Source organism: Centroberyx gerrardi, chromosome 3 (genome assembly GCF_048128805.1).
Source record: "Centroberyx gerrardi isolate f3 chromosome 3, fCenGer3.hap1.cur.20231027, whole genome shotgun sequence".
Taxonomy (NCBI): domain Eukaryota; kingdom Metazoa; phylum Chordata; class Actinopteri; order Beryciformes; family Berycidae; genus Centroberyx; species Centroberyx gerrardi.
In genome coordinates, this window is record NC_135999.1 from 13,439,682 (window position 1) to 13,461,314 (window position 21,633).

The 21,633-nt window shown below is 45.3% G+C and overlaps 1 protein-coding gene across 7 annotated transcripts in view; it reads right to left on the reverse strand.

The window, feature by feature from the left end:
• inpp4b (inositol polyphosphate-4-phosphatase type II B) overlaps positions 1 to 21,633 on the reverse strand; it is a 110,823-nt gene that overhangs the window by 66,326 nt on the left and 22,864 nt on the right. For all 7 annotated transcript variants that reach the window (XM_078282697.1, XM_078282698.1, XM_071912485.2 and 4 more), the window contains one exon: positions 20,618 to 20,697. In XM_078282697.1, coding sequence (XP_078138823.1) covers positions 20,618 to 20,697 — 80 coding nt within the window. The remainder of the gene's footprint in view (positions 1 to 20,617; positions 20,698 to 21,633) is intronic.

Here is a 21,633-nt window from a genome sequence, read left to right on the forward strand (position 1 = left end):
CAATGACAATTGAATGAGTGTGGGTGGAGATGACAGTTGAACGAGAGAGGGCAGGTGGTGCTGCGAGGGAGAGCATATGCCCAGAGGATGACCTTCATCACCACTCACTCAATGAATACCACATTATCAAGACTTTAAGTGGTAGGGTTCATGACTCTCCTTAGGTATTCACCCCCAGCATAGCACACTCTTTTCTTCCTTCTAACACACTGTGAGCATACCAACATCACCCAAGATGCAGTGCAAAAAAAAAAAAACAGCAAAAAAAGCAAAAAAAATAGTAAAAATCATTGTCACACATGCATTAAAAAAAACAGCAGGGAAAAGACACATTGTCTCTTAAAAGTGTAATGATTCAGAGAGAGAGAGAGAGAGAGAGAGAGAGAGAGAGACAGAGCATGAGATAAAGCAAGAGAGAGTAGATGACCCCTCCACAGACACTAAGGCATCATAATTATTTTTCACCAACTGCAAAAGAGCTGACAAAACAGAGCCTCCTTTTGTCTCTGTGAAACAGATGGTTTTTGTGCCGTAATTGTTCTTGAAAAAGAAGTCCACCAACAATATATAGACGACAACTAATTCTGACAAGCATGCACTTATTGGAAGGAGGTGGGAGGGTTCTGTGCTGCTGTTGATGAGAAAAAAAAGTCTTTGTGTTTGGGTTTAAATTATGTTTTCAATTGTGTATTTTCAGTAGTGAGTAGGTGGTAAACTTTGGCTTGATGAAAACTTGAGGTGAAGCCAATTAGACTCTGTGGCCTGGTTCCACCAAAAAGGGCGTAAACCATTACCATGCTCTAGAAGAAAAGCGCAGGCAGCTGACTCCAATTCTGCGCCTGATTTACCAATACCTGTCGTGCAAATCAGGCTGGCACAATTACGGCACTCTCTAAAAGTTGGATTGTGTTTGAAGCATGGCACCAGGTGGAAGAAAAAAGGAGCTTTTTTTTTTATGCACACAAATTACAAGGACTGCAACTGCATGCCTAATGTGAGAGTAAAGCAAAAACAGTCTACTTTTATTGCCAGGATTCAAATCTATTTTGTCAGTTTATTATTGTTTAGTTTTTTCTGAAAAATAATGCCAAGGCTATTTCATTACTTAATTATATTTGGCACAATAAAAATAAAGAATGTGCTTGTTTTATTGACTGAAATCGTAAATATGTGACATGTTTAATTAGGACTATAGAAGAAATTGAAGACTGCTTGGTCCACTGTATTTATAACAATGCTTCTACTGAAATATGTGAATTACAGCTTTTACAGCTTTCACCATTCCTCCTTTAGGAAAACAAAGATTTTTTTCACATCCTTTTGCTTTTTTCATTTAGATCAAGTCATGATGAGAAGAAATTCAGAATCACACTTCTCCTTGTGTGCCTTCCATCTCTTGCCTTCATTATCCTCTTCATCTCAATGTTCCTCCCCTCCACCCTAGCCTAATTTGGCACTGGTTATTTAAGACATACTTTCTCAAGGAGCCAAATACCACTTTTAATTAGGTTAAAAAGGTTTATCCCTTCCTTCCATATTTTGGCTAGTTAAATCACTAGATCAGAGCCGTTCACTTTGACAGGCATGAAAGGCCATAGCAGCTATGCAAACATTAGGGGCTCTGGGCCTGAGTGTGCATCACGATGTGCATGTATGTATGCATGTGCACACAAATGGGTGCTATTGTGTATGCAAAGGCAATAGTGTCTTGATGCTGTCTGCCTCTTGTGACCTTGGTGGTGCAGTGAACATCAAAGCACAGGACATCTACATTAGACATCACTGCAGTGAGGAACCTATATACATGACACCCACACACGTTCAAACGGAGATAGAAAAAAAAAAGAAAGAAAAGACAGAGAGCCATAGACAGAGAGAGAGATAGAGAGCGAGGGAGCAATCCCTTGCTCTATGTGGCGTGTGATTGTTCCTCGCTACATCATTACTAAACTGTTACCTGGAAAGCTGCAATGGGACTGTGTCAGGGTGATCTATGTAAAGGTCCTAGGAGACCTAATAGAACCAAGCCTTAAGGAACAGCAGGTTTCATTAACGACCTCAGGGGAGGAAGCACTAACAAGCCTTTATCTGTGTCCCTATACAGCTATCATTAGGGGATTGAAGGGGATGCTGCATGCAAACAACAGTGTGCGCGTGTGTTTGTGTGTGTGTGTTTGTGAGAGAGAGGGAGAGAGAGCAAGAGAGAGAGAGAGAGAGAGAGAAAATGTGTGTGCATGAGCTATGGTAAAGCAGATCCAGTGTGAGAGCTACAGTTACTACTATTTGTGATTGCACTGGCTTGTTTGACATAGGTATAGGCAGTAAATGATAGGTGCTCTGCGCTCCATTGACTCTCACTGGCAGGGGAATTGAATGAGGATGCGGTAGGAAGGCCATGGATCTGCAGAGGGTTTGTGCACGCCTGCACGCCCACACCTTCCCTCACCCATGGCCACAGCCACACACAAACACACACGCACACACACAGTAAGACTTAGACTGATGGGGGTGGGTGAGGGAATGTCTGCACAGAAGCAGACAGGGATGTAGGTTAACACACTCAGCGGGACCCTGAATCCATAGGGACCTTCTAGGGATGGAGGGAAGAAAGCAAAGAGAGAGAGAGAATGTGTGAGGAAAGGAGTTGAGACCCTGATTCTCAAGAACGCTGATGAGTAGGGAACAAAGTGAAGCATGATCTTGGCATTTTCCTCTATAATCTTCTATCCTTAGTGACGCTGCACCCTGGCAACTGCCATATAGTAGTCCTATTATAATGATCTATACAGTAGTGATCTATAGTGATCTATCCACAGCAACAATCTTCTAGTTTAGAGACACAGAGAGAAAGAATTTTGTGGTGAAATAAGAGTGGGACTGTAGGAAATGTCATTTCAGGACACAAGATCTTTAGATTTGAAGCTCCAGTCTTCAAAAGAAAAATATAAGGTAGTCTTCAATGGATACACCAAGGACATGTTGATAACTGCTAGTTCAAAATGAATAATCAAAACAGCTTATTAGTCTGTCTGTTTGTGTGCGTGTGTGCGTGCGTGTGTGTGAATCAATGAGTGAGAGAAACTAAGAAAGAGAGAGTGTGTGGGTATGCTTTAAATCTCATGGCTAGCTCTTATTTTTAAAGAGCACACTTGCTCAGAGAATACATACATGACACTGACCTGCAGGCGCACTGATTCCAAACACAACGTGAAATGAGCAGGTCCCAAAGAATCTGCACACTGCATAATATTAGGAAAAAACTCTTTTCACAAAGGCAAAGTAAAACACTTTTTATTTCTCATTACAGATGCTCCAAATGTAAAGTGCATAGTATTCAAGTGCAGGAGTGCTATAAAAACATGTCACAATGACACGAGAGAAAAAAAACAAATTATATTTTTTCTACACTTTGTGAAAAGGATTTTTTTCCCTAATATTGAGCAGCGTGCGGATTCTCTGGGACCTGATCATCTCATAACAACCAGATGAATCTCGGAGCAAGTCTCACCAAGACAGCCAAAGTCACTTTCGAGCATACGATGAGAAAAGGTCAGCCATAACTCTGCTATCAAAACTACCCTTTTAAATCAGGTTATGGCATGCAGCACAGAGCTCCTTTCCACATCTTAGCGAATGAACGGGATTTAAGAGCCGTGTTGATACAGGTCATTGGTATCGACAAGGCAGATAGTTAGCATTCTGCATGGGCTCCCTCTCAAGGTGTAAAAAGTCACAGGGATTAGGTTCTGCAAAGTGTTGTGTGTCTCACTATAAACTATCAGCGCTGACTAAGATGGAACAATATAGGAATGTGAACGTCATTGCGAGTAGTGGAATATATAACAGAACCTCTGTGCTCCTTCCTTTCCTTGACTTGAAAAGAGAAGTGCAAACAAGCCACAACTTTAGGAACTTCAGGCGGGAAATGTCTTTTCTCTCTCTCTCTCTCTCTCTCTCTAAATATAGGTGTCATGAGACAATTTAACATTATAGAACTCAGGTAAAAAACAAACATTTGACCTTAAAGGCAATCTCACTGCCAGTTTGGACTTTACCAATCCACTGTCACCCTGTCAAAACCTTTTCATTATAATAACATGGAAGCTATTTGATATTTGCGAATACACCTACAAGCCTCTAATGGTGTATGTGTGTGTGTGTGTGTGTGTCAATGCGTGCCTGTGTCAGCGGCGACAATGCTGTGGCCACATCCCAACTCCCTTGGCCACATATAGAGCCTCATCAGAAATGCATCCGAGCAGTATATCCCTGCAGTGCAGCTAGCTCATAACTAACTCCAAACTGTGTCAACATTATGAGTCAACATGAGCTCCTTGTTATGCTAATGGAAGATGCATGTCACAGTGGATACACAGTACGCATGATTGGACAAACACTTACAAGTCCCATAGATGCAAGTTGGTCATGTTTGTTTAGCGACTGTAAACAGCACAGAGCTAGTGTCTCTCGAGATCTCCCAAGGTTAGTGGAATCGGACATCAAAACAAATACAGCTTGCTAAGCTTAAGGAAAGTTGAATTAACCCTTTGCATAGAGGCTATGCAAGCCTTGTTATTTCACCCTTGATACAGTTTATCACAAATATACTGCCATTATTATGGGCTGAAACTTGTGCCACAACTTGAATTTGAATTATATGCACTGAATTTGTGTGTTTCTTAAAATTGTATTCCATGATTGTACCAGAATTTTTTAAAAAGTGAAATTCAGTTTGAAATTCAGTTTCTCAGTATTCACTTTCAATTTACTTGAAACACATGCCGGCAAGCATAATGATAATGGTTATCAAATGTGCAAATCTGCAAGCTCTATTCAACCTTTCAAATACTGGACAAGCCACGATTTCAAATTCAACTCTCCAAAAGCTTTCTGATTGTAGCAACATGGGCCAAATCAAAAATATCCATCCACTCATCCATCCATTTTCTATACCCGCTTATTCCAATTCAGGGTCACGGAACTGTGGAAATGTCATCATCAATAATATGACTGCATCACGGTGACAAAAACGTGTGCACTGGGGTGAGGAGGGACAAAAGCAGAATGGAAGGATCTGCAGAGCTAAACTGAGCAGGGATGGGCTGCAATCTGAGGCTACAAGGTGAGCATGACATCACCTGAAGAGAGAAAGGCGGTGCGTGCGTGCATGTGTTGGTGCTTATGCTGGAACTGTGTGTTCAAGTTGACATGAAGCTCCAGTCCACTACATACATATAGCCCCTAATAAAGGATAATTCTGGTTATTTTCAAACTGGGCCTTATTTTCCTAGTTTTTGCCTCCATGGCGATTCAAAATTTCATCACTTACTTCACTGTAGAGCTCGACGTAGGTGACATACTTGTGTAAATACGATTAAGACTGGGAAAAAACGTTCACGTCAACCTCCTACTGGTAATTACAAGTAAGAATATGTGGGAATTTTTTGTGTGCTCCGTTTTCTCCCACTGGGCATCACAAATTTAGGATGTGTGTCAACACAAACGGTAAACATAGCAGGGAATCCACCAAAGTCGGCAGTATAAGATATTAAATACCCAAATTATCAGTTATATTCACAGTAATACAATCAACCACACCGAAGAACAGCGAGAAATATCTGCTGTAGTTGCTTTCATAACTAACTGCATAACTATTATAACTGAAATATTGTGATGATTGTTCAATTGCAGCTATTTAAAGACATGTTTAGCTGCAGTTAAGAGTTACTGTTACAGTTACTGTGTTGAAAGAATGTTTAATCACTTTTTGTGTTAACTGTTGGCCCTGTGTGTGTATTGGACAGCAGCGTTCCCGGCAAACTGAAGCTCGTCAAGCTCCACAGTGAAGTAAGTGATGAAATTTTGAACACAGTCAATCGTCATGATGTCAGAAACTAGGAAAATAAGGCCCAGGTTGACATGATCCTTTAATGACATCAGTCAATCTATATCCATTCTGCTTCAAGCCCTAAGCAGAAGTGGGAAAGAGGAGAGTTGGAAATACATGAGGAGCACTTGATCTACAGTATCTCATCTTGTAAGTGATATCGCCACTCAAAGACTCACTGGGTGGCAAATATATGTATACTGCAAGAAATACAAATATTTGAATATTTAAAGCCATACAGTATATTTTTTTCCCCTAGGTATGGACTTAAAATTGCATTACTGAGGATGATATTAAATGGCAAGGCAGACAGGATATTATGCATGACCTCACCTTCTCTGGTGCTCATATTGGAGATGGAGTAAGAGGAAAGATTGCATTGCTCTCCGTTACACTGCCCCAGCAGGGTGCTTGAATGATAGAATGCCACAATTTCATCCCAGAGGTGAAAAAAAAGGGTGACAGAAAAAAAATCCCACCCAAACAGAAACCTCTGAGACATTATTTTATACCCCTCCTCTCTTCCCCCCTTCCTCCCTCCATTTTGTCCTCATTATCATCCTCTCATCACTTAGACAAGGACTTGGCATGAGTTGTGCCCCTAGCACGCCTCAGCCCCACATCTGGCTAGATTTATTAAATCTCTCTCCTCCGTCTTTGGCTCCTAACACCACATCTCCATTTCCCATTTCTTCTCCTTATATATGCGATTTTGCAAAGAGATGAGATATAGAAAGAACCTGATGAATGATTGACCCAGTCTAATAGGTCTTACCATAGCTCTATTACCTTGCTGAATATGGATGTTAGGTTAAAGGCTCTACACCGTGCTTGGGGTTATCCCCAATGTTTGTGCTAGGTTTATTGGAGATCTGATTACTCATGCCAGGTAATTAAGGAAGGTTGTCAGTGGAATTTTTCCATTATTTTCATTTCTCTCAGACTTGTATTTTGATGCCGTGGTGCAGCACTGGCCGAGTTAGTTATTTTCATATTCTGCCCATGAGCCCTATTGCCTGGGGGATCTCTGAGATTATGCAGAAGAACAGTGCGGAAAAGCATTTTCCGTAGTGATGGGGGGAAAAATGTGGAGGCCATATGTGCATTTATTTCAGCCCAATTGAGTGCCGTTTCTCTCTGTTTCTCTATGTCTGTATACACGTGTGTGCTTGTGTGTGTTAGTATTAGTATATACTGTATGTGCAGCAACTGCACTATACAGTGTGTCTGTGTGTATGGATGTGTGGGAGCACGTGTGTGTGCGTATACGCCCACGTGTGTGTGTGTGCATGTATGGTCATGTGAGTGTTAACCCATTCCGGCTGCATTAAAAGCATTTTATTGGATAATTCCTCACATGCACACACACACACAGGAAGTTTGGGCTCATTTCCAGAAGAGTCCTCCCCATGTGCAAACTACAGATAAACGTTTCCCCACCAGCCATACACTCAACTGACATGGCCTAAAGAGTCCTTTAGTCTCCCCTAAACAGTACTCTACATGTGTTTCCCTGTTCACTGCTACACAGATAAAGAGAAGCAGCCATAAATAAAGGCGTTTATTTGTTCTGTAATTATCCCGCTTATTTCATTATTCATAACTAAATATTTGTTGGCTCCTCTGGTTTAAATTGAGCCGCTAATGACTACACAGAGAAAAGTGGCGACATATGTGTGTGTGCAACTGTCGCTGGGGAAGGAAGGAGGAGGACTCCACGGAATAGTGTAATTAGCAAGACTGTTTTAAGATTTGGTATGCACACACAGATGCACACACACCCATACTCACAAAAAGTTGATGTCTTAACACGGGTCTGGCATTGCTGTGCCATGTTATGATGAGGAGGAGACTCTTATTTTAGAATTTCCCAGGCATGTCAGATACTTCCCTGCCAGAAGTGAACACATACACACACATCTGTAGTATTTAACTGGATGAGATAGTTGATCTTTAGGCTTTTGGGTCAGGCCAAGATAACGTCAGTCACAGGGGATACAGTGTAAGGAAGAGTTGGATAAGTGTGGCAGCTGCGACGGGGCTCTAGTGAGGGCTGTGGGGTGGGAAACTGGTATTATCATGATAGCTGGCTAAGCTATTACTGGTGGGACAAAATAGAGAGGCCCTATCCAATGGGAATGGAGGAATAAGCCGTGAAGCCAGGCAGCAGAGGCACTGGTCTGTGATAATGTAGCCTCACCATGTTAAATCTCTGATGCACGCACACACACACACACCACACACACACACACACACACACACACACCCATACAAATTCATATCAAAATCAAATCTCAAACTGTACTGTAGAACTGGGTCACAGAGTGCCTCTCCTACTGAGTGTATAAAGTTTTAGAGATAACAAGAAGAGCAGAGAAAACTACAGTGAGAGAGCAAGAGTGAGACTGAGAGGGTGAGAGCATGAGCAGGAGGGACAAAAGGACAGCGACAACAACTGGGAAGAAATAATAACAGGAAATTTGTTGTATGGGAAAGTGACTCACTAATTCACAATCTTGTGCGCACACATGCTTGCTTAGGTGTGTGTGTGCATTATGTTCTTTACGTGCAGCTGCATACACTTCTGTCCCTCTGTGTATGTACATGTGTGCATTTCCCCATTATTCGTGTCCCATTTAGACAGCAGTATTTGCTGCTGTGGTGGGGTGAAGGAAGCTCACCTTCCTTTTTGGAGATAATAATCTTTTCTCCCCTGTGTATACATAACATGCATTATTGAGAGACCTCTGCAGCGCTGGCTTCTCTGCAGCTACTGTAGCACTCTGTTTGTGTTGCCAGTCCCAGGTCCCCATTTAAACCAAGCTCGTTTTAGAATCTGCATGTCTGCATAACAAGCCAAACTCTAGAATGAAGGAAAACAGGTACAACTCCGAGGTTATTCAGTGAAAAATAGCTACAGCGCTTGAGGAGAGGCAGGATAAAAACCTGCAAATGCATGCAAATGGCTTCCTCACTTGAGTTTGAAACCAAAATGCAACAAAATCCAGAACAAATGACATTTTATGAATAAACCAAAGGTAAACAACTAAACTCTTTAAATCACTTCTTACATCATTATGAATGATTATAACAGTTGAACTCAAACGCTGAGATGTTTAATCAGCATGGCACTACAGCATATATGACAAGACATCTATGTTTGGAACAAACACACAATTCAGACCGTAATTATGATTGTGTATTAGCTATTGTCCTGTAAGCCATCACTTCCGACTAGATGCAGCTATGTGATGCAGAGCCTGAGAGGGCTGAGATATGGAAGCACTCCTAACATAGCTCATACATTCTCTGTGAGTAATTGCCACAGAGGAATCAGGCTAGGCATCCATGTCCATATAGCACACAACCAGGAGGAGATTTACTATAGGGTCTAAGCAGGTAACTGGGCAAAGGCAGCAAGGCTGTCACCATTCATATATTGCAACGGTATATTAAGTGTTGAGAGGGGGTTAAAGTGATTGCATACATCAAGACCTTTATTGTTAAAGAGGCTGGGGTCAGCACATAATAGTAGAGGCCTACGGTTAAGTGGTCTATGTCTAATGCACGCACATCACAGAGAATGCACAGACCCACAGGGTTTTTCATTGGCTTTTCAATTGTTTGGTGAAATTCAAGGACTCAAAATTGGCATGTTTTGGGGTAAGACATGACATTGCTCAAAATTAGACATCACAGAGGCTTCATTTTTTTACTCATGATCTTGTCAAGACTAGAACTCATGGTGAAATCCCTCATTTTAAAACTGCTGCTATATCAACACAAATCTCCATCAGAGGGTTTTCCTCAGCATGTGAAATGTTGATCCTAAGATGGAGCTGGAGAGAGGGAGGGGATGATAAATACACAGTACTTTCAAGGCCATTCACTCATTTTCCAAAACTTTTAAAGTGATGTTGAACTTTGGTAGTACCTTGGGTTGTGTAGCTTCCTGGCCATGATATAACCCCAAAATCTGCGATTCTCTGTTATCTGTTGCTCCGGGCTCTGTGAGAGACCATTGGAGAATTTTGTTTTTTTCTCTCCATTCACTGCCGAAGCTACAAGTATAAAACTGAAATTCTTCTGACAGGATTTCGGTGTTACACTAACTGTAAGGTTTAATAAACATAAAGACAGCGCTTCACTTACACGTGAGCGACAATACTAGAATCGGCTTTGTTCGCGTTCGTTTATGTGCTAAAAGTGTGATTTTCAGACCTGTTTCGTCATATATAATGGAAGTGAATGGAGAGGGGGAAAAAAAGCAATTCTCCAATCGTCTCTACCTGAGCCCCAGAGCAACAGATAAGAAAGAATCGCCGATTTTTGGGTTATATCATGGCCAGGAAGCTGCATAACCCAGGGTACTACCAAAGTTCAACATCACTTTAAGGCCTTATTTTATTTTTCTCAATTCCACAAACTCCCAAGGATTTCCAAGGCACAGACACAGGCACAGACACACACACACACACACGCTTATAAAACAATGGTCATGATGCTGCTGCTGTGCTACAGCCAAGTTACAACCAGCAGTCTGGCTGTATGGCTGTTACATTAAAAATGTCTGAGTTCTCAGAGGCGTAGCCCCAGGTAGGAGAAGATTGAGGACACATTCAACCAGGCAGGCATGTACACACACACACACACACACACACACACACACACACACACACACACGCAGCTGCATACATTAACACACTTACATAACTTCTGTATCACACCAGCAATCTAAAACCGATTGTCAGAAATAATCTTTTCTGTCAGATCACACAGTGAACTTACTGTGCCCACCTGACTGTTTGTTTTGTTTTAAACGCTACTGGCCACAGTATACTTAAGGCCCCGTATGGCACAATTAATCATTTAAGCTCAGCCATGCAACCTCAACAAATGTCCCTATTCATAACTTAAGGGTATTTAACTTCTGTTCAGACTGTTTTCTCCATCAGCAAATGCAAGCTTTCTTTTCTTTTTTACACAGGCAGCAATCAAGTCCCTCTAACCTTAATTAAATGTGTCAGCTATAGTTATGAATTAAGCATATTTCCATCTTAACTAACAACTTAACAGCTAAACTGCATCCTTTAAATAAGAAGTTCAATGTGTATTTTTGAAGGTAGGTTTCAAAATTATCCTCAGCCCTCTAGCAAACTTACTTTGTGTGCTGACCAGACAAATCATCAAGCATTCCCTTTAAATCGGATGTCTGCTCTTTGATTAACAAAGGTACAAACTTCAAAGAAACAAACCCCAACCCTCCAACTTTCCTTTCTTCCTCTTTGGTGGTGTTGCGAGTGAGTTTGTGTTTGTGTCTTATATAGGCATGTCAATATGTGTGTGTGTGTGTGTGTGTTTGTACTATATGTGTTTGTATGCCAGTGAGTACGTGTATGTGAATGTGTTTCTGAGTGTGTCACAGTTGCAGGATTGTAAGAGTTTCTCATCATCACTTCAATGGCTTCTGGTGCCCTCAAAAGAGACAGATCTTCACAAGAGCTGAGCCCTTGTATCAGCCACTCCCACGCATTCAACACGACACTGTCAGAAACCTTCAAAAAAGTGACCCAAATCAAACTGGTCGTGCCTCACAGGAAACAAAAACAATCCGTGACAAACATCCTAACCAGCCAGACATGAAAGTGAGCGTGAGACCTAAGAGGGAGAAAGAGAGGAGCTGAAAGACAGAGAAAATGCATGAGAATAGAGAATGAGCTTTGAGGTGGACAGCCTTCTCACAAGAAAGTGCACCTCGGGCGTGTGAACTTTACTGAAGGGCCAAGGTAAAAGCAGCAGTCACATACACACACGGGTGCTGGCCAAATACCAATTTCCACCATACATTTGCTCAGCACCAATGTAAATCCAGAGCTTATGAGAACTTGGTCAAAGTCATATTGGTTTTAAGATTCACTGAGAATCAATCCTTACCTTGCGGAATAAAATAGTCTCACTTTCCCTCTGCTGAGTGAAGTCAACTCAAATGAACTTACTTTCTGCATCCACTGACTGAGTGGAGATTGGTACACTGTAGTAAAATGAAGCATCTGTTCCTTAACAAGCAGAATGAATTACACTCCTGTTCAAGTCAGCGCTGTGGCATCTGAGCTGCTTGGCCAGCAGAACTAATCTGAACTGTGAATCATCAGCTCATCCACAGGTCAAACAGCCCAGAGTGAATCATACATGCTCATGTAAAGCTGCTCATCTTTGAAATCTTTTCTCACTGGATGAACTAACAACCAAACAGCATATCGGATCAAGACAGTTCCCTCTGTGTGTCTGTATGTGTTACGCATGCATCACTGATTGTACGGTGTAATAGGCTCTAACTCCAACACAACACCAGTAAGGACTCTCCCGGCCATACTACTGTGTGTGTGTGTTTGTTTGTGCGTGTGTGTACATTTGTATAGATTAGATTTTAGATACAGCAGCTGTCCCTGGCACCACACCACCATACACCACGTACTGTACAGGTTCGCCGCCTTGAAAACTACTTTAAAGGATTAAACCACCCTCAGATAGTGTTACACTGTTATATATCATCGTTCTGTAATGTTATTTTGTGATAAAGTGTTGTAATTTTTTTTTGTTGTACCCACTTTCCTCCAACCTGCCTCATCTACTTCTACGTCAGTTAATGATTTCCTACATTTCCCAGAATTCCTTTCAACAACCCCCAGAGAACAGGGCTGAAGTTGTTGTTGCATATAGGTGGAGTAACAGCAATTATTGACTATTGAGGCTACTGTTGGTGGAGAAATTGATATATGCTCCTCTTCTACAATGGATTTCTTCCTGTATGATTTTTGAATGTTGGTGCAAAATGGTGAGTCGAGAAAGAAGCCCTTACTCTTTGGTTCTGAGGGGCTGACAACAAAACGTTCAAGACGTACAAGACGTTCACCGTTGATTAGATAGTTGAAGATGTTCTGCTATTAAGCTCCATTGTAGGTGCACTGCAAACATCTTGTCATCTAAGTTTGGCCACTTATCCTTGGGAACAAGAAAAATATACGACCAAACGACAAAATGGACCCAGAAATGTAAGGTACATCGTCAGTAACTGTTGTTCTCTTTCAAACCTCATTCGGTATCTCACTACGGGAAGCGCCTTCTGGCGTGACCAATCATGGAAGCTCCAATAACACCATGTCTGTCGTGAGAAAGACCAATCATCTTGAGATGCACGGGCCAGCCCGTCCACCTTTATAAGCGCCTGCGGCACTGCACCCGTTATTCTCGCTTTCTTCCACCGTGAAGATCATACGAGCTCCTCAGCTGTCCTGACGGTCCGGATTTTTCATTTAACTGCTCTCCGACACAGCCGTCAAGGTAGTCACCGAGCGTGGATATCCGGTGTCGGGATTTGCATTGGACTTACTTTGTGCTACGAAAAGTTCTTTTATTCAGGTGGGGTCGTCGCGTTGTAGCGGACTTCTACCTGTTTATACTGCTCTCGGAACTAGCTAGCCGTCAAGGTTTTTTAGTTCCACCACTGCTGCTAGCCGTCAAGGATTTTAGTTAGCCGTGCGTTTTTTTTCACTGCTGCTAGCCGTCAAGGTTTTAGCTAGCCATGGCAACCACATCCTCTAAGGGGACCCCGAGTGGCGGCAAGAGTAAGGACGTTGAGTCCCGCCCTTGCCCAGCCACCTGCGGTTTCACCATATCGGGGAGGGACCCCCATCCTCTCTGCATCGCATGTATGGGGGTTCAGCATGCCCAAGCATCGCTCGCAGACTCCGAGTGCTGTCAATACTGCTGCGCCATGCCGACGAGGATCCTGCAGCGTCGCCTGAGAGTGTCGGCGGCCTCAAAAGTCGACCCTTGCCTCTCCGACACCGCAACGAAGCCCAGAGACAAGCCGGCTACGGCTAGCACTAGCTGGGCTGATATGGTGGATGACCCCGATACAGAGTTTCCCCCGCTGTTCAACCAACTCCTCGGCTCAGAGGACGAGCGCAGCGGCGGAGAGGAGGACGAGGATGATGTTAACCTGGATCTCCTTGGCGACGAGAATGAGGAGGATGATGAAGACGCCGGCAGCTCTGTCGGTGGGGAGGCGCAGCCTTCCCCTGCCCCCCGTGAAGTCGACCTACACGAGGTGTGTAAGCGGGCAGCGACCAGGCTGGCTATCGACTGGCCCGCATCACTGGATGACAAGGGGGAGGAGAGGGATTTATACGACGGTAAAATCGTGCCTTCTCATCAGGTCTCCGCGAAACAATGCCCGCCGTCCCGGCATGCATGAAGGAGATGAAGCGGTACCGGGACAAACCATTTCGACACAGAGTTCCCGTCAAGGGCTACTCTGGCCTGGATGTCGCCAACAGCGAGGTGCTGGGGCTTGCAGACCCCCCGGTAGTGGAGCAGTCGGTGGCTTATCACCTCCATCCCAGCCACCGGTCCACCCTCGCCACGGCGGGTCCCACCCTCCCGGGCAAGATGGAGCGCTTCACCGCCTCCATGTACCAAAAGGTGTACAAATCAGCAGCCCAGTCGGTGAAAAACCTAAACGTGATCACCCTGCTGACAGCGTTCCAGGCTGAGCTTTTTCAGGACATGGGTCACCTTTTAGATAAGGGATCCCCGAGTCCGACTATCTGGGAGGAGATATGTGTCGTCACTGACCTCATCCTCCGTGTGTCCAGAGGTGCGGTTCAGGGCTGTGGCCGCGTCATGGGCCTGGCTGTGGCGGGGGAGAGATCGCTGTTGCTGAACCTCTCCAGCCTGCCGGACCAGGATAAACAGGTCATAGTGGACTCCCCATTCGACCCGTCACGGGATAGGGGCTTATTTGGAGAAGGTGTTACTGCAATGCAACAGACTAGTGACCTGAGGAAGAAGCAGGGGGAAGCCTTCGACCTCTGCCTTCCCCGCAAGACGACACCTCACCTGCCACCACCAACCCGCCCGGGTTTTGCAGCTATGGCAGCGAGAGGGTGCAGCGGGAGCTTTAAGGGACCCAGACCCCAGGCACCTGAGCAGCCAGCGTCTCACCAACGTGGAGCCCAGGGCCAAAAACACTGGGGCAAAAAGTCCTTCGCCGCTGCCGCCACCGCCGCTCCCGCCACCGCCGCTCCTGCCACCGGGTCAAACCGCCCATACCGCCTGCCGGAGGGGAAGAAGAGGCGGTCGACTTAGGAGCTGTGGTTAGTGGAGACAGAGGCTCAGCAGTCAGCACTCAGAGAGATCCCTGCTCTGAGCCTCCCAAGGACAGACTGGCAGTTTCCTCTTCCCCCCCCAAGAGACGGAGAAGAGAGGATCCAGACCAGTGTCCCGGTCAGCGCTATGTAACGGCCGGTTATGTTCACCCCGTTCACAGACGGGGAAAAGCACATGTTCCCCCAGTGCTACCCAGTTTACATACCCCCCCTCAACACCCTGCGGGGACAGTTCAGAGGGAAGTGGGAAAGTGTCACGTAGTGCTCACACCAAGCACTTTACATGGTTTTTCAATAAAGAAGCCGCTGACGCAGCCAGGCTCGTTCATAAAGCCGAGGGCGCAGCGAGCAGTTCAAAAAGAAAAGAAAAGAGAAAACCAAAAAGTGCAGGACAGTCTGTCACCACTAGAGAGCGCAGCTGCTCCAGCTTTGAGCCTCAGGTCGCCAGGTCCTCTCGCTGTCAAAGCGGAAGAATGGCGCGCATGCGCAGCTCACCCCTGGGTGTTTACAACCGTTGTCAGGGGATATAGGCTCCAGTTCGCAGTGAAACGACCGTCTTTCAATGGTGTGCTGTTCTCAGAAGCCACGGGGGAAGCCGCAGAGGCATTAGAGAGCGAAATTTCTTCTGTCTTAAGCTGAGGGGCAATTCAAATTGTGCCGGAGGAGGAGAGGAGTCTAGGTTTTTACTCCCGGCACGTCCTCGTCCCGAAAAAGGGAGGTTCATTACATCCAATTCTGGACTTACGTTTCCTCAATTCACACCTCCGGAAATACAAATTCAGGATGCTCACACACAATGTTCTGTTCCACTCGATTCGACCAGGTGACTGGTTCACATCAGTGGATTTGCAGGATGCCTATTTTCACATAAGCATATATCCAGCACACAGAAAATATCTCAGGTCCGCCTTCAAGGGCGTAGCCTATGAATATCAGACCCTGCCAATCGGGCTGTCACTCGCCCCGAGAGTCTTCAGCAAGTGTGTGGAAGCAGCTCTGAATCCGATGCGAGCCACGGGCCTCAGAGTGCTGGCATATCTGGACGACTTTCTCCTGACTTCCACCTAGTCGGCCCATTACTGTCCTCTCCGGTGCTGCTGGATAAAGCCGCGTCCTCCTCATCCTCCTTCCCCGCCTTGACAGGCTCTGACCCCGGCCTCTGTTCGCTCTTCTCCCCGCTGTGACAGTCTCTCCACCGGGACCGGTTCGCCTCGTGTGCCCGGCGGCTCCCCGGTGTGCTCTCCGTTTCGGGGACCCCCTCCCTCAGTCGCCTCGAAGAACGGGTCGAAACCCGGCGGTAAGATCCCGTTCCGCCCCACCGGGGAGAGGAGTGGGGAGAGGAGTGGGGAGGGCAGCGTGGGCGCGGAGGGGCTGCCGTGGAAAGTCTGAAGGGCTCCGGCAAATGCTTGGGCATGATAACGGGGACTGGTAGCGCCATAAACCGCGCCGCCGTACAGAAAACAATCGTTATTGGGGTTGAAGATCCACTCCGATGAGGGTGGGAGAGTTCGGTCCCCGTGAAAAACAACTTCCTCCGGGGTGTAGAAGCAGGACGGCGGCGGGGAGGCGACGCGGCTCGCCCGGTAAGGGGATCATTTCCCCGGTGGAGGACATTGCTGCCGGGGCTCGGGGTAAGTAACAGTAGCCTCGGTAGTCCGGTAATCTCCCCGCTGGATGGCCATTATGGTCCCTAAAAGTTGTGTCGTGGTTTTGTCTAGAGAGTTGGACCGACTTGTTGGCCCCGGTCTCGGTTAAAAACGGTGAATTAACGGAGCCAAATTCAGATTTGGACACATAGTAGGTGCAGCTTGGTGAATACATGGTGCATTGTAGTTTACTCTTTCTATAGGCTGGTGTTGTGTTTTTTAAGCGTAGGCTTTATTGTGAAATTGGCTATAAGCCTATAAGACTTGGTTACACACAATAACAAACAAACCGGATCAAGCGAAAGGTAAAGAAAAACGTTTCATTTCTCTGTAGGGTCCTTTCCATAATGTTGTCAGACACTTATAATAACAATCTGAGCCTGTCAGTGGCAAAAACAAGTACTTTTAGTGGACGTACATTGACGGTGTGCATTTGCCCCGTCGGATTACATTGCAGCTCGTTTCGCGGCTGCCGGCTGACGCGATCTCGCTCAATACTGGACCAATTTCAAAAATTGTTGTCCCAGGTTGAAAAATACCGAAGTTACCCTTTAAGGTCTATTTGGCCGCGATTTCAGCCTGCCATGTGGGTTGTGGGAATGCGCCGGTCGGACAGCATTCTCTGATAAAGAGGTTTATGAAGGGAGCCCGCCGGCTGCGGCCCGCGCGCAAACCTTTAGTTCCATCATGGGACTTGCCAACTGTTTTGGAGGCGCTCTCAGGGTTGCCTTTTGAGCCCTTGGATTGTGCTGATTTAAAGTTGCTTTCTCTAAAAACTATCCTGCTGCTGGCTGCTTATGGAAAGGTAATGCTGCGCCCTAACCCGGCTTTCGTGCCTAAGGTTAGCAATTCTGCCTACAGCTGCCCCACGCTGGTGCTGCTTGCTCTTCACCCACCGCCTTTTGCGGAGGAGAGTGAGAAGCGGTTTAATTCACTCTGTCCTGTGAGAGCTTTACGCATCTATGTGGACAGGACTAAGGGACTTAGAAAGAGTAACCAGCTCTTTGTATCCTGGGCCCCCTCTCACAGAAGGAGGGCTCTGACTCGCCAGCGCCTGTCACACTGGGTGGTAGAGGCTATAATTCTGGCTTATGAGAGTCGTGGACTACAGCCCCCGGAGAGCCTACGGGCTCACTCCACCAGGGGTATGGCCACCTCATGGGCCCTGTTCAGGGGCATTTCTGTGAGGGACATATGTGCCGCTGCTAGTTGGGCATCCCCACACACATACATTCGGTTTTACCGCCTGGACGTGACAGAGCCTTCACTGGCTCACTTAGTCCTGAGTGTGGGTTCATGTTAATTGTGTGCTGGCCCATGGGGAGGGCTTGTGGTGTCGACCTGTCTCGGGTCGAGGTCTTATGGGCTTCGGAGCATGCAATTCGGGAGTGGGCCACATCTCCCATAGTGAGATACCGAATGAGGTTTGAAAGAGAACTTTAGGTTACCAGGGTAACCCCGGTTCTCTGGTATCTCACAACACTGGGCCACATCTCCCATAGTGAGATACCGAATGAGGTTTGAAAGAGAACTTTAGGTTACCAGGGTAACCCCGGTTCTCTGGTATCTCACAACACCGCCCGCGGCGCTTATAAAGTGGGACGGGCTGGCCCGTGCATCTCAAGGTGATTGGTCTGTCTCACGACAGACGTGGTGTTATTGGCGCTTCCATGATTGGTCACGCCAGAAGGCACTTCCCATAGTGAGATACCTCACTCGGTTATCAGAGAACCGGGGTTAGTACCTCACCATGATGGCAATCCCTCACTGAGACTGACTTACTGGTTTCATGGCTAGAGAGGAGTAAGATGATAATTTGTGTGCAACATAGTTATTTGGTGCACAATGTTTGTTCTTAATGTTGAACACACAGACAAACACATGCACACATGAATGCGCACACACACACACACACACACACACACACACACACACACACACACACACAAACACACGCAAACGCAGAGAGGGGGACTGCATAATCTCTGTTCTCATTGCGGCTCACACAGTCAATCATACCAGATAAAATTATACCCAGAGACCTGGGATCACCTGCAGGAAATGAGAAAGCATAACAGAAGAAAGTAGAAGAAAAAAGAAAAGAGGGGGCGGCCAAAGGGGCATATCACAGACACAAGTATGAACGGGAAGGAAAAAGGAAATGCAGTCTGACAATACTAAAAGGCGAGACAGACAGATAATTTCATCGCAACAGTTTACCGGTGGTTGGTTCATCCTGACCATGGAACAGTATTTGATGGATAAATAGCACATATGGCATTGTACATATTTAATTATATTCTGACTGCAGGCCTACAAAAGCAAGTCTGTATGGGATCGAATGATCAAGTTCGTTTCAAAAGCTTAGCCACAGACCACATATAGACCTAAGCAATGCAAGTGCACACTCACAAACATGGGTATGCATGCATACACACACACACACACACACACACACACTCTCAGTTTGAAGGACGGCCTTTGTGTACCAACAGGTGGAATCTGGTTCCTGGTCCCCATGATAACCCTTCTGACCCGGCACTATGCTCCATGTAGCTTATATAACATGGTTCCCAGATCAGGGCCGCCGTGTGTGATTCCCATGCTCAGGTAAAAATTCTCCTTGTAGGCCCCCTCCCCCTAGACTGACCCTGATCACATCCCAGTCCCAACTTCCCACATAACAGTCAATGGTCATAATGCACATGCAGAACGCTTATAATTACAACACCACAGGCACAAGCTTTCCTCTCTCTAGCGCGGTACACCCAAGCTTTGAAATAATTAGCACACACACATTATCAGCTAATGCACTCACGACTCTTGGTACCGTTCTCAGTCAATCTTCTCACAAGAGGAACATTAAACTTTACCGCTGTGTGTAAAATTACCAAACTTATCACCAAAGAGACGGCAGCAAATACTGTACCACACCTGTCAAATCTGAGTGCTATTTTTTTATAGGCCTGTTAGTATAGTGGATGGTGCATGCTGAAACTGACAAATGCCCAACTTTCCTTGTGGCAAAATCACTGATTATGTCCTTAAAGTCCTGTTTCTGAGCAAGTCGGTGCTCTAATTTGGCAATGAACTCCCTGGCACTAAAATCCTCATGTTCCTTTTTTTTCTATTCTCTGTTGGCACTTGACTTTTGATGATTTTAGGCCATCTTGGCACATTAGTTACGAGCTTGCAAAACTAAAGAGAGTGGGCATGGCAACGCTCTTGACCTTGATACAGCATGCTTAGCAGACCAAACCATTTTTAAAAATTGGGTGAAAAATGAATAGTTGACTTGTTACCCTGTGATGGAAAATCAGAAAATTTTTAATTATCCTGGTTCCACATGTATCGCAAATGATATCTAAATCTTCCAGAAAGATAGATTTTTGATCAAATATTCTATAAGTTAATGGACCAATAGTGGGCCCTCCTGGGTTCACCTTGGCCCAGGGCCCGGGACAACATGCCCTGTCCCCGATATCCCACTTCACTTCTCCTCTTCCTTCCCCTACATTCAAGCATAACTTGTTCTATATTTCTTTCTTTCTTGACACACACACACACACACACACACACACACACACACACACACACAGGTGTTTCTGTTCACTCTCTCCATTTAACCACCTCCCAAACAACACACTTATTCCCACCCTCATTTTATTTCCCTCCAAAAGCAATACTCCCGCATGCTAAGGTAACATCCCTGAAACAAACAACCCTGGCAGCATTCCTAAACCTGCGGGTAAGGTTTCTCTCTCTCACATCTCATCTGTTTAAGTTTCTGAGAGTAACAACTTGATGTTTGAGTTGCACTGTCAATTATCTTTGGACTCCAAATCCTGAATTCCTTTTAGCCTGGACGAATTAGAAAGAGTAATGAACAGAATATGAGAGAAACCTGCACTTACCTTAGATTCAGGGCCAGTCGCTGGTCTTTAGCCCTCAGCAGATCGCCTACTGAGAATGTAGCACTACCCAGGAAACTGCTCTGTAGAACCAAACAAAGAGAGACGATAAATGCCTGTTAACATGCAGCAAGTTATTTCAGTGGCAAGTTAACAGTTCAAAAAACAAAAGAAAGAATAAACAAAGATGTAACATTGATAGGATATTATTCAGCTCAGAAGTCTCTTGAGAAAGTCTTTTCTTCTTTCAATTCAACCATACAGGTGTAGGAAACAGGCAAGGTAGTGCTCTCCGACAGGCAAAGCTTCAGAAATCATTGTGAGCCTGTGTGCTAAAAAAAAAACAAAAAAAAAACAACATTCTCTATTCTCTTCTATTGTGTGTGATCGCATTGACACAAGGCATAGGGACATAGGATGCACTTTCTGTCTCTCTTTCACCCTCTTTCTCCCTCTTTCTCACTGTTCTGACAACATCTGGTTGCTGCAGGCGTGATGTGAACACGGGGTGTCAGCACCGAAGAACTGGGTCATGGCGAGTGAGGTAGGGAACAGGCCCATCAATAACGAAGAGAGATGAGCCACACTCACAAAACACACACACACACACTCACACTCACAGGCATGCCCAAACGCATGCATACCTCCCCCCGCCCCCCCACATACATACACATACACTAACACACACACACACACACACACACAAGTCCTCCACCTGCAGCTTGCAGCATCAACACGCTAGCCTTTGCTGCAGGAGGGAGGGCTACGACTGTGCCAAGGACATGGGCTACTACTGAACAAAGCTAAAACACAGAGTATGTAATTAACAACACAAACTATGTAATTAACGACGAGTACAAAGGTCCCTCTACATATTTCATCGTGTTGGTAAAAAAAGGATCTTAATTTGTTTAAGGAACTGCAGCCTGTTCACACAATCTTTAGTGCGCAACGTGTTATTGAGATGCAATCATTTGTAGCCCTTTCATGTGCCCAACCCTTTTTTTTTTTGCATGGGC